This window comes from Lissotriton vulgaris, chromosome 12, assembly GCF_964263255.1.
Source record: "Lissotriton vulgaris chromosome 12, aLisVul1.2, whole genome shotgun sequence".
NCBI lineage: Eukaryota > Metazoa > Chordata > Amphibia > Caudata > Salamandridae > Lissotriton > Lissotriton vulgaris.
The window spans coordinates 263961795-263976107 of NC_141700.1; the positions used below are offsets into that span (position 1 = coordinate 263961795).

The 14313-nt window shown below is 43.9% G+C and overlaps 1 protein-coding gene across 2 annotated transcripts in view; it reads right to left on the reverse strand.

Annotated features, from left to right (window-relative positions):
* DRC7 (dynein regulatory complex subunit 7) overlaps positions 1-14313 on the reverse strand; it is a 193886-nt gene that overhangs the window by 150653 nt on the left and 28920 nt on the right. For both annotated transcript variants that reach the window (XM_086945007.1, XM_086945008.1), the window contains exons 4-6: positions 10714-10839; positions 10409-10603; positions 8236-8394 (exon numbers count right to left, since the gene is read on the reverse strand). In XM_086945007.1, the coding sequence (XP_086801133.1) occupies positions 8236-8394; positions 10409-10603; positions 10714-10839 (480 nt within the window). The remainder of the gene's footprint in view (positions 1-8235; positions 8395-10408; positions 10604-10713; positions 10840-14313) is intronic.

The following is a 14313-nucleotide window of genomic DNA, read 5'->3' on the forward strand; positions in this document are numbered from 1 at the left end:
ATCTGACCGTAAAGGCTGTATTCTCAACAAGTTCACTTTCAAAACTTTTAACAATGACAAGCCTGATTACTGGACAAATTAAAATTCACCTCAGCTAATCAGCAGCATTTCTTGACAAGCCCTACTTAGTGTCAACTCCACCAGCCACGGCAACAGCTCTTCCGATCTCATGCTGCTCTAGCCCCACCAGTACACCACATAAACATCACTCTTGAAGCCCAGCGACTTTCCAACAGGACATAGCTGTCCATCGGCTTGGCTTCCAACTTCAACCAGCGAATGCCCAAATTATAGAAATAGCTGTCAGAGGCCCAAGAACACAACCTACAACAAACAAAAGCATGGGTATTGCTAGATAGCTGCTAAAATAAATCTCTATCCTGCTCAATGTATCTATTTTAACAATCTGAAACTTAACAGTTCATAACCCTAGAAACAATTCTGGTAAAAAGAAAAAAACTACTCCCGGAAACTTACCTGAAAAAGTACGCAATTGAAATATAAGTTTATAGTAACAGTGCAGCTTCACTCAAAAGCACCCACAGACTCTTAAAGAGACTTTCAAACAGAACATCGAGGAGTATGAGCAAATACGAGGCAGACTATACGTTTTTTCAGGTGCACAACATTTTTGCCTAGGGCAACTCTTAAGAAAACAGCAGAGACAAGCCAACAGCACTACTATATCAAGGGTATACGCGTCACATACTATTCACAGGGAGAACAAATAACATGTCCTACTCTAATCTCATTTAATAATTAAATTCACACTAAACTAGATGCCTAGCAAAACCCCTCGGTGTAGAACAGAATAAACTTACCTACAAGGTGAAGAGATTCTGTAATAATGCATCTTTAAAGTGACCCTAACTGATACTCTTCGAACTACAAATCAAGAGAATACAACTCCTAAAGTCACTTTAAAACAGCATTAAATCTGAAATTTTGCACCTTACTATACTTGCAGGTGAGGTGATACAAGTTTCATGAATTAAATCCCACACATTCACATGTGAAAACAAGCATTGGCATAGCCAATAGGTCTCGCCTTTGGGACCCTATAAGTGTTTGGCCATGCAACAGTTGATGTTGTTGCCCCAAGGATATTGTGCTGGATACCGTAACACTTATAAGGTCCCAAAGGTGAGACCTATTGGCTATGCCAATGCTTGTTATAATATGAAATGAAGGATACTTTAAATATTGCTATACTGTTCTTTATCCCTTTACAGACAACTAATTTAAGGGTGTACCCTTGTGTTACCGGGCCTCTTAAACTTGAAAGAACAGTTCTGAAATTTTGCACCTGAAAAGGTACAATTCTTTTTTTTGTGGTTACTTTTCAGTCACATTTGGTATTGGTCTGTCATTAATCACAGTAACTTGTGGGGAATTTAATCATAGGAAATAGGCCTTTATCCTTCCTCACTTTTCCTCTTATATACTTTTCCAATTTACTTCAGGTTTTGCACTTTAACTTTGTAGGATTTTTAATGAGATGTTATATTTCTTTTAGTGACCTATTAAGATATAGGGGAAACTATCTCTTCTTTAATAACAATTACATTCTGTAAGAAATTTGCTTTTAATATTTTTTCTGTTGTTGAAAGTGTTTTTCTCTTACATTACATTTTGTATTTCTTTATAGTCTTGCAATACAGTTTGCATTTATAAAGTTATTTTGCCCTGATGACGTGATGACGCTCAATAATGAAATATGTATTGGCTAAGCTTGTTGGATCAATAACATTTAAATAATTTTGAAAATTTCATTTCTGAAAGATGAGATGAAACTGAACTTAAGACACTTGTGCCCTGGATTTGATTCTTTATGGCTACCCCCTATTAACAAGTCTTTCAAATGAGCAGGTTGGCACAGTTTAACAGTTTACAACATGGCTGCCTGCCAGATCCCAGTAAACAGAAAATATGACCACATTATTCCTGTCTTTCTCCCATTTGACAAGCGTCCAATAGAAGCATTCCTCCTGTTTATATGCTGTGAGCTTGTCCTACTACATTAGGTAAGGCCCAGGATGAAACCTCTAAATATGAGCTTTCAGAGTACCTAGGCATCCAAGACTACACTATATACTGCCAATTTGTTATTACAATATTAGAGAGTTTAGTCCTGTATTTCTTTATCCAAGGTAGGATCATGGCTCAATAAAGAACTCACCGTCTTTTTAAAAAAACACAGTAAAAGAAGGTGGAACTTCTTTTTTTTTAAATTGAAATCAGACATATTACGTTACAATATGCAAGATACTGAAAAGAGAAAGAGAGACAAAACCCACAAAAAAACCCACAAATGCATAATTCATCATAGTCAAGCTTATGGCTTGGTATTTCATTTTCCTCTTCCCCTCTCCCCCTCTCTGCTTCCCTTCTCTTCCCTCCCCTTTTTTCCCCAAGGTTATCACCAGATTTCAACAGTTAGTATGATACTTCTCATTTACAGCAAATTGCAATTCATTCCATTAACCAATACCTTGCCTGTTTTGTTCCTCCATCCAGACAATGAAAGGCTCTCAAATGTTTATGCCTTTTTTCATAGATTTGAGCCCTTTACATTTATAGTGGGAAATTTCCTGACACCCAATATATAATAGCCTATAAAGCCACTGGTAAAATGTAGGGGGTCCTGGTCCTTCCATGCTGTGGCAATCAAAAGGTGTGCAATTGCTACTATTACAAACACAGAATCCCTCTGTACCAAATCTAGCCACAGCCTACAGTCATATCCAAATATCATCATTATAGAGGAGATTATTATGTTTTTCCACAGCGTCTGGAGCATAAAGGACTCAATCCCTTCTTTTAGTTTATCCAGCTTTCCACATGAGTAAAACATATGTACCATATCTGCTGGACCAGTTTGACATCTCGGACATTCGTCAGATTGTCTCTTTCCCCACTTAAAAAGTTTGGATGGTGTATATTAAAGATTATAAACTGGATTATATTGTTGAGCTTTTAAGTTAGCTGACATAATAACTTTATTCCCAATCTCCAGCACCATATCTATATCTACCTTCCCATCACTTAGCTTATTCATCCAGCTTAATTCTATCTTTTCAGTATCGTCTGATATACTCTTTAGCAGTTCTTGATAGAGATCTTTGATTCTATTCTTTTAGTTACCCATAATCTGCAGAATTGGTATCGGCCCCAAATTGATACAACCCTTGGAAATTCCTCTTATACGGGGAACTAGCTCAATAAACGCCATATATTCCTGATTTGAGTATACCTCTGCTATTGTAAGGATCCCCGCCTGTTCCCATTTTTTTGCCATACCATCATATAAAATCGGGCATAGAAAATCAGATTGCCAGAGTGATGTATACTTAGTATATCTCCTTATTTTACATATTTTCTCTATTCTTTTCCAAATTTTCACTGCACACTCTTTACATTTATAACCTTTCTTTTGATAGTTTTTCAAGTCCTCTTGATGCTAAAATATTCCTACTGAAACTTCCCCTATCGCCAGTTGATAAATAGTTGGTACTAATGGCATATCCCTTCGTTAATTTTCAAAATAATAGAGAGTACCTAACTGTTGCAGAGCGGTAGACCAATAGTATAACAGAATATTGGGGGCATTCCAGCCCCCCCGGTCAACTGGCAGGGTCAGATATTTATATGTGCAACTAATTTTTTGATAGCTCCAAATAAAATCCGAGAACATCCCATCAATTTTGTGTAATTTGTTTGCCGCTGATTCCAATGGGATAGCCCGAAATAGGTATAAGATCTTAGGAAATATTTTCATTTTCATTACGCTGATCCTTCCTATTACTGTAAGATGTAAATGATCTATACGTCTCAGCTCCCTATTGATTGAACCCATTATTGGATCTATATTTAGTGCCCAAAGATTAGTTATTTTGGATGTTAAAATAACCCCTAAATATGATGCTGACTCAGTTACCCGAGGATCTTGTAGCGAGCAATGGGAGGAACAGATAATTTGCGTCTTGGCTTTATTTAGAAGATAAGAAGATGGAACTTCTAAGGAGAAAGAAATACTGTGATACTGATAAGATCATCTACTTCTATAGTTGCACCAGTTATAAGTGTGTTATATTGAAGACCTAACAACCATACAATTCAACAATAATTGTGGTATCCAAAAACATTCACAAGACGTATGCAAAACCTTAGCTAAACTGACTATTAAAATGTCAGATCATGTAAAAAGGTTTCATATGTAAGACTTTTGCAACCAACATGTGGTCTACTTCAAGGACAATGTTACTTAAATCAGAAATGACATTGAGATTGCCAAAGGAACCACCACTAATACCAGTGGTCTGATATAAGATTCACTTCTGCGTCTACCTATAAGGCTTGCCCCTCCTATCGGGCAGATTTTGAGCTGCTGTCGGGAGACTCACATAATGTCTTATTCACTAAAGGCAGGACTGGATTGCCTCTATATCCTATACCAGTTTGCATTCCTGCTCAATACAGTTCCATATTTGTGCCCCTTATAGTGCCAATTGTTCATTCTTCACTTATCTCAGCTCACCTAACAATAGGGTAAACAGGGAAAATGGTTCCTTTGATTAAAATGAAAGGTGAGGAACACACAAGTAGTGCCCATTATCATCCTATCAAGATGCTGCCCGCAAGTTCTGCAATCAATGAAGCATATGTGACAAAGCAAGTGGAGTCCTATGTCGAATCCAATAGCCTGCAAGATGACGCCCAAATAGGCATTCTTCAGGTTAGGGAGGAGGCAGTGATGGTGGTCAACCCAGGATGACCTACATACAATTGCAGATGTTGGCCGCATTTGTGTACTGATACTGTTAGATATGACAGGCTGTAATAAACACTGTCAACCACTGTGTCTTACTAAACAAACTACCTGCAGCGGGTATTTAGGGAACCACTAGGACTTCTATGCCTCCTTCCTTTAAGATTGGTAACAAAGAGTGAAACTAGGTACCAGCTAGTCAGAAATTATATCTTTTCAGTACGGAGTCCCACAGGCAGCAGATCTTCCCTACAAATATTTAACCTCTTTGTCCAATCTTTGTCAACTGTGGCTTGTTCTTTCGGTATGCAATTATTTACAATTGCTGATGAAACGAAATTTCATTCCCACCTTGGCTCCAGAGATAACAATGACTACCGTTTAAGAAACTGTATGGAACAAGTAAAAATCTGGATGGATAGTCAGTGGTTAAAACTGAACGTAGATCAGACTGAAGTATTAGGAACAAGTAGTACTTTTTCATTATGGAACTATTTCTTAGGGACTTCTACCTGTCCAGCTGCAGTAAATACTGTAAAGAGTTAGGGACTCAGATATACTGTTATTTGTAGATGACTTGATAGGTTCTCTACATAGTATCATTGAGCATTTTCTAAATAAAACAAATGTACCACATTTCTAAGCTGCTACCTTTAATACACAGGAAAACAATTGCCTCAACATGGATAGATTCCAGGTATGATTATTGTAATTCAATGAATTTGGGTGTGAAATCCTCTCTAGTACACTGGGTTCAAATTCTTCAAATCAAGTCACTGATTTGGTGCTATCTCCCCTGAGAAGAAGTAATTCAGGTGCTATGTTAAGTTTATTACATTGGTTGGATATTCAATAGTTCCTCTTTTTAAAGGTTCTGTGCCTAATTCATGAAGGAATTTATGGCAACCTGCCCGCCTTCCTACACAATAAAACTGTAAGGTATAACCCTCTTAGGGCACTTTGTTTCTCAGACAAATTGTTCTTAAATAACCATAGGTTTAAAAGAGCTTGCAAAGGAGAAACAGCCTTTAGTGCATTGGCCCCTCCGTTATGGAATTTGTTCCATCACAGCACATCTATCCTTTCATCATGATACCTCATTGAGGAAACGGTGTGCATGACAAGATTCCTATAACATAAAGTAACATAACATAACATAATATCATTCAGCACCTCCAATCACCTGCCTGACAAACTAGCCAGTGCTGGGGGATCCTGAACACTATGTAGCAAAGGGGCTAATGTCAAGAAAACACAAATTTTAAGACACACGTTTTTAGGTGGCACCCTAACATTTAGGGGCCCATTAGGGTGGAGGGTGGACAAAGTCCGCCCGCCATCCTGACGTAAAACGGGACCGCCCGCCATAAGGGCGGGGGTCCCGTGGGGGCCATTAGGATGCGCCCGCCACACCGGCGGGTGCATCCCGCATTTTAAAAATTGCGGAGGGCAATGATAAAAATGCGAGTCACGCACTTCAATGCACAACGTGACAGGCAACGTGCGGTGCCTGCCACGTTGTACATTGAAGTGGTACCCCCCCATGTGTGCCCCCCCACCTCCCAGAATCCCTGGGAGCCCGCATCGGGCCCCGCAGGAGATTGCAGCATGCCTATCCGTGGCGGCAAGGCTGCCATGGAAAAGCATATTCTCGCCCACATGCTAATATGGATGGCTGTGTATTAACAGACACCGCCACCATATAGAGCCCTTTTCCGCCCAGTCGTCATGTCGACCGGACGGAAAAGCGGCGGTCGGTCTTTCCGTCCGCCCCGGTCCCCCCCGCCATAGTAATATGGCAGGGGGAAATGGGTGGCAGGCGGGGAAGGATGTCGGGCGGATCGCCACCCCCGCATGGCAGTGGCGTTCCGCCCGACAAGCTAATGGGGCTCTTAGTATTTCTTTCTGACCTGAACTTTGTCATGAACAAATTCTCACAATTTTAGGGATTACTGAGATCCCCTTGTCAAGACTCCATTATGGTGTGGATTTTGGAAGAGGTAAAAATTCTAAAGCTAATCCACCAATGCTCCACTATGTGAGGCCAGAAACCTGGCCTCACACACAGCGCTTATCCTTGCACCTTCCAGGCTTTGTACTATGACGCTGTTGCAGTGGAAACCCCACAATTAAATACATAACGAGACTTCTGATCCATCTTGCTGCAGCTCATTATCTTGCCCAGCAAGGAAACACTTAGGGTGACTATAGCAACACAAGAAGATGATGGACGGAATGCTGAACATATCAAACATTCACTCCCGTCACAGATCTGGGTTAAATCCATCATTTTTTGCTCACCAATTCACCCCGTTTGGACCCAGCCATAAGCTAATCAGTCTTGAATCTGCTTCCTATGGGAACAGCCCAGCCGGAACTGTGAAGCCAGGTTCTCCCCGGACCGGAAACAGGCCTCCTGGAACCAGTGTCGGGGCATCAACCCATATAAGCCAGGCTAGCTTGAATCCAGTGACACAGTGAGCAGGGGACCCAGTTCTGGGCATACCCGTCCCACTTAGGATGATTATAGCAACACAAGAAGATGATGGATGGAATGCTGAACATAGCAAACATTCAACCCAGTCACAGATCTGGGTTAAATCCATAGTTGTTTTGCTCACCGTGCCACCCCAGTTTTTTCCTGGCCATATGCAAATCAGTTTTGACCCTCTGCCTCATAGGAACAGTCCAGCCTCAACTGCCAAGCCAGGTCCTCCCTGGACCAGAAACAAGCATCCTGGGACCGGTTTGGGGGTATCACACCTCATCAGGCAGGATAGCTTGAATCCAGTGGCATGGTGAGTACAAGAGCCACGTCTGGGCATACCCTTCCCACTTATGGTGACAAATGCAAAAAGAACAGTTGATGAACGGAATGCTGAACAATGTCAAACATTCACCCCCAGTTTCAGATCTGGGCCTAAATCCAAACTGGAATGGTGTGATGAGCCAGGAAAATGATGGCTTTAGGCCCAGATCTTTGTACTGGGGGTGAATGTTTAACATTGCTCAGCATTCTGTCCATCAGTTGTTCTTGATACAATAACTTTGGCACAACTGTCCTTTTCTCTTCTCGAGTCACACTGGACAAATTTCAAACTAGGCTATGACATAACCACACTATTCTCACAACTTAACTAGCTTACAATTACCTGACTGTGATTTGTTTCACTCTAGAGCTAACCTTACCCATTAACAAGTCACTGACCATACTATAAAATAAAATGTGTTGCTACAAACTATGCTAGCCTGCTATTCTATTAGCAAACTTGCATGTAAGTCTGTACCATTTACTAAAGATTGAACAGTTTAGGTATCCACCCCAAAACCTGCTCTAAAAAACTACAAAATGTAATAAAAAATAAATGAACTAGCAGGAGACTCTACAATAGTATACAACAGTGGTAGCGCAAAGCACAGCACCTGCAGCTTTAGAACTGCTGAGTGGTACAAATTGGGAAACTCACAGCAATCCTTTCTTCTGTCTCTTTCCGTGCTTTCTCAAGAGTAGCTTGAATCTTAGCCTCTTTCTTTGCTTCTTGCACGATCTCAAACTTGCTTCTGAGGTCCCGGGGCGGCTTCACAGCATATTTCGTGCAGGCCTTCATTTTGGAGTCATCAGGGGTCTGCGTGCAAAGGATATAGTGTGGTTACAAACCTTTAAGGTCATGCTACAGTCTCTCTACCTTCTCTCTTCCCCACTGGCCACATTTCTAAAACTTCACCATTCACAAATCTTTTACTCACCTTACAAGCATGGCTCTCATAATCGCACCCAGTGCTCTCTTCACCCTACATTCCTTACTTATTCTCATTTGCATGCCACCCTAAAGTTCCTCCCCAACTTGCAGAACTATGTGCACCCTCAACCACACTGTAATCAAAGAATAATTCAACTAACTGCATGTTACTTGAACCTTTGCATCTGCCCTTTTAGCTTCAGCCGTAATGGCCCGATTTACAGATTGATGGTAACAGAAAATCCTCCAATTTCTAAAGCAAACTCTAAATATATAGAGTAGACGGCTGCTGAATTTCCTCTACAGTACTATTTGCATGACGGAGGAAATTCAGTTAATGGATTCTGTTCCCTTTTTTAAATTTCCTCCAGAAAGTGGTGAATATTCAGTGACCACAAACTCTAAATGAGACCCCTTTTCCAGCCCAGAGGTTGTTATCCGTGTTGGCGCTGGAAATAACTTTCTCAACAGTGGTCCTGATCCCAAAGGAAGCTGGTTGCATCGTGATTTTTACATCCTGCTGTGGCCAGACGTTCCCTTTCCGATGGCAAGTATGCTCAAAACCTTGCACCACAAACAGAGTTTTGGTAAGGGTCACAAACCTCCTGGAGTGTGATTATTAATGAGGCGGGAATGGGCTTGTGATCCCTGATGAACAGTCGTTAAAGAATATGTATGTGTGTTCTTATATAGCGCTCGACTTACCCTTGGGCATCTCGGCGCTTGCATTGGGAACCCGTCCTGGCTTTTCCCTGTGAGATACCCATACTGGGAATCCCCAAGGTGAAAGCCAGGCATCCCACCGCGGGGGGCCGTAGTGGAGATTAAGCAAGCTATTGCCCAGTGTTGCAGAGTGTGAACCCGTGATTCGAGTAGGCACCGAAGTGAGAATTATCGAGTCCGTGGACACTTGGGCTCAGACCCTGCCACGTCGGGATTGAACCCTGGTCCCGGGTCTGACCTCTGCTTCAGGGTATGCCTCCTCTAACCAGTGAGCCACACTTCTCCAAGAAGGGATAAGGGCCAGCACAGGACGTTGGACCACCACCCCAGCACTTGACAGCACAACTGGCCTGCATTGTAAACCCTCTCTTTTAAGCAGACAGAGGTCCCAGTGCCACAAGTGGCTTCCTATAGTTCAGACAACAGGGTCCTCAGAGCGCTGAGTGTCCACACAATGCCGCCGTCCAACACAAGCAGAGTTCAAGCTATCACGTTTGGACACTTTGCGAATGCTTAGCGCATGCCCTCAGCAGGGGCTAACCATTTTAGCATTTGCAATATTAAAAATGGCCAAAAAAACATTTGTACATTCGTTGATGAATCGCTAAGGAGCTGCCTTTGCTTCCACTCTTCCCTTGCAATTCACCATGGGTTATACTCTCCAAGGAGATGCGTGTAAGCCGCCGTAACTCAGGAGAGTTACAGCATCGGCGGTAAGTCAACCAACGTAGGCATCAATAACCTAATGACTCCCCTCTCACTTTGACCTTCAAGGATGGTGCTTTATGCATCCTCATGTCCTGCGATGTGATACAATTTTTTTCTTTTCCTTTGTTTATGTAAAGCACTCTGATACCCACGGGTCTAGCTAGCGCTATATAAAACTTTATAAATAAATAAATAGTGTGTGCTTTGCAGATCTTTATCAAAATTATGAATTCCAAAGCACTTCTGTGCATCTGATTCATGAAGGTGCGTTTGCCAAGTCAATTATACTGGCTTTGTGAATGAGATCATGTAGTGTCCTCTCTGTCTGCCCCATTGATGGTCCTCTCCAAGAGGTTAGAGTGGACCCTATCAGTCCTAGCGAGGGCTTCACTCTCAAAGAACACCATCCCCGCCAACGTTAGCGCCAGTCATGAGATACAAAGTCGCTTCTGATGCGGGCTCCCCTTACCTCCTTTGGCTTCTCCAGCATTGGGCATTCTTCTCTGGTCTCGTCCATCAGGCACATGTCCTTGGTGGCATACCCGGACACGCAGTAAGCATCATAGCCTGCACCGATGAGCAAGGAGCAGAGCACAACGCTGAAATCAAAGCAGTTGCCGACCTGCAGCTTCAGTACAGTGTTTGGTGAGTAGAGGTGGGTAGGCTGCAGGAAAGGATAACAATACAACACAAACAATGTGAGGGTACAACTAGCTACATCACAGCAGCCTCACAAGGTTCCACACAGATCAGGAGGGTATGGTCTCCCCTTACCGGCACAATGGGTGGATTAAGGAATTGAGCGGAGAGATACTCGGACACGAATTTAGCACACTGGTCCCATGCATATAGATCTGGGTATGGCAGCAGCGTTGGCCGCAATGTGGTACTCACAAACTTCTGAAGGAGGAAGAAAGAAGCATGAGCAGAAGCTGTATTTATGTTATATTCCATGTAGCCATGCACCCCACACATCCTGACAAAAGCTAACAAACTTGAACTTGAAACAGTGTTTTCAACACCCAGCAATCACAACAATCACAAACAAAATGTGACCGACATTAACAGTGCAGCTTTCATATTCCAACGGAGCAATGGTCCAGAAGGATCCCACAACCCTCAAATAACAACGTGGCCAATACAAACCCTACATAACAATGGGTCTTAGAGACTTATTTACTCGTCATTTATGTGTCTTCACACAACAACGTGACTTACACGACTTGCTATACACAATCTGCATTACACAGTCTGATAACAAAAGAAAATGTGGATTCTGCACAGTGACTGAATGTTGCAATCTCCACAGCTCAAAGTACTTCACATGAACAGGCAGTAATGTGTTGTTTCTGTGTCCCACTGAAAAACTCTGATAAAATAATAAGATTTACAATTCCCAACAGAATAATGTATTTTGACCAGTGCAATCCAAATTACACCCTCCGGCAAAACAATATGTTCTACATCCTCCAATAGAGCAATTTGACTTACACACTTTGATGGAATAATGTTGCTTCCATACCTTTATGAAGCAGACCATGACTCCACAATGAGGGAGACACACTCGAAAACAATGCCATTTACATCCACAACACCACTATGAAGTTTACACAATCCAACACAATACTCTGGGCTAGAAACCTACAACATAGCTTGCACACCACACCAGCCAAGATTAAATTCTTGGGAGACAGTAATTAACATCGCCATGGCGGAGTACTTTACTCCCACCAGGGCAAGGGTTATTTATTTATTTATTTATTTAAAATATTTATAAAGCGCGACTGTCACCTGGCAGGTATCCTGGCGCTGGTAGCTACTCTTGTGGTTTATTGACGGGGGTGGACTGGGACTGGCCGGTTTTTAAAGGGACAGGGGAAAGAGCCATGTTTTGATACGTTTCCTGAATGGGAGGAGATGAGGGATATGGCGAATGTCGATAGGTAGACTGTTCCATAGCTTGGCTGCAGCTACTCTGAACGATCTTCCTCCCATCCTGGCCTTCTTACATCTGGGCACTCTCGCGAGGCAGGCAGTTGTGGACCTGAGTGTTCTGGTGGGGGTATACCAGGAGAACAGACGTTGAAGAGGTCTGGGTCCTAATCCATGTAGTGCCTTGAAGACCAGGCAAAGGGCCTTGAAGGCAACGCGTTGCCTCAAAGGCAACCAATGCAACTCGGCCAGTGCGGCAGTGGCCGAGGATCTCCTAGTCCATCCCAGAGCCAGTTTGGCTGCTGCCGACTGGACTCGTTGGAGTCTGTCCAGTAGAGTCGCAGGAGATTCAAGCAGCAGGGCGTTGCAGTAGTCAAGGCGACTAAGAATAGTACACCTGACTACTAGTGCTCTGGCGGAGGATCGAAGTAGAGGCAAGACTTTGCGCAGTGAGCGCATAAGGCCGGCGCAGGTTGCGACTGTTCTTGAGACCTGTGCTTCCATGCTTGATTGATGGTTGAGCATGACGCCCAGGTTGCGAACGGTGGTAACTGGTGGGGGGTTGTTGGAGTTTTCCGGGGGCCAGAACTCAGCGGGCAGCGGGCGGGGTATGCGACTCGCAGGGCAGTACATCACCTCGGTCTTCGAGGAGTTGAACTGAAGTGAGTTCCGGTGCAACCAGCATGCCGTGTCTCGTAGGCAGTCATGGAAGGCTTGCAAGGAGATGGAATCTTCGCCTTCCCACGAGAGAAGGAGCTGTGTGTCGTCCGCATAGTTTACTGTGGTCATGTTGTGTGACTTGATTAACGTGACCAGAGGTTTTAAGTAAACGTTAAAAAGAATCAGACTGATAGAGGAACCCTGGGGGACACCGTGAGGGACCGGGGAGAAGACCGATTGGAAAGGGGGGAGGGAAACAGCCTGTTTTCTGTCGCTGAGGTATGAGTGAAACCAGATCAGGGCCGTGCCGTCGATCCCTGCCGCTCTCAACCGCTGGAGCAGGACCCTATGATTGACAGTATCGAATGCGGCAGACAAGTCAAGTAAAATGAGGGCCACAGCATGGCCCCTGTCTGCGCGCATTCGAAGCTCCTCCATGGCCGTGAGCACCGCGGTTTCAGTGCCATGGGCTTGGCGAAACCCAAATTGGAATTCGTCCAAAAAGTGGTGCTGCTCGAGGTGGGTGGAGAGGCATTTACTGACCCAGCGTTCGAGCACCTTCACTGGGAAAGGCAGGAGTGATATGGGGCGGAAGTTGGACAGACAATCTGGGTTTAGCGTGGGTTTCTTTAGCAGCGGGGTTATAAGCGCTTGCTTCCAGGAGCGGGGAACGACGCCGCAGCTCAGGGATTGATTACAAATCAACCGGAGGGTGTGAAATAGTTGGTGCCCGCAGGTTTTCCATATTTTCGGTGGCAGAGGGTCAAGAGGGGATCCAGAAGTGATGCCCTGTGCGACTATTTCAAATTCTGCTTGAGAAATAAGAGGGAAAGCCAGCAATTTATTCGTGGGAGGGCAGGTTGGCCTCAGAGATTCAGGGTTAGTGGGGTTGATTTCGGGGAGGGTGGAGAGAGTGGAAGACGGGGGCGTTGCCAGGTTATTAATGATAGTCTCAATTTTATCAGTAAAAAACTGAGCGAGGCTATCACAAAGGGACTGAGAAGGGGGTATGGAGTTTTTGACGCAGTCAGGGTGTAAGATATTGTCCAGAATCTGAAATATGCTTTTTGGACTGTTGGCCGCATTGGTAATGGTGGAGCAGTAGTAATTCGCTTTACTCTCTGCAATAGCGGACTTGTAGTCACGGAGTGCCTTCTTCCAGAGGGTTTTGTTGTTGTTACAGTATCCGTGTCTCCACTTTCTCTCAGCTTGTTTGCAGGCTGATTTGAGGGTTTTCAAAGAATCATTGTACCAGGGAGCCGGGGCTCTACCTTTCGGTTTGCAGAGTTTAAGAGGGGCAGCAGAGTCCGCAAGGGAGGTGATTCTCGAGCTAAAGGACCTGTAGTTGTCTTCCACTGAGTTGGTAATAGTGAAACTGTCTTCCACCTCGAAGATTCTGGTGGAGGTGCTGAGTTTTTCTAGCGCTTTCCAGTTTCGGTACGAAAATTGTGGGGGCGGGTGGGATTTGGTTTTGCTTGTTGTGGCATTATTAATGTAGAGTTTGATGAGCGAGTGGTCTGTCCAACTCATAGGCAGGATGTCGCCTACTTGGGTCAGACCTGGGCTCGAGAAGATAAGATCGAGTCGGTTGCCTGCGCAGTGAGTGGGGTCCTTTATCAGTTGTTGGAGGCCTACACTATCACAGGACAGCCGAAGGTTGTCTAGTCCTGCGTCTAGGCTGCCGTTTGGCCAGAGGTTAAAGTCTCCTAGAAGTACTAGTTTACTGTGAGAGGTTGCCATGTTGGTGATAGTCGTGAGGAGGGCTTGCTGTTGCGAGAGAGA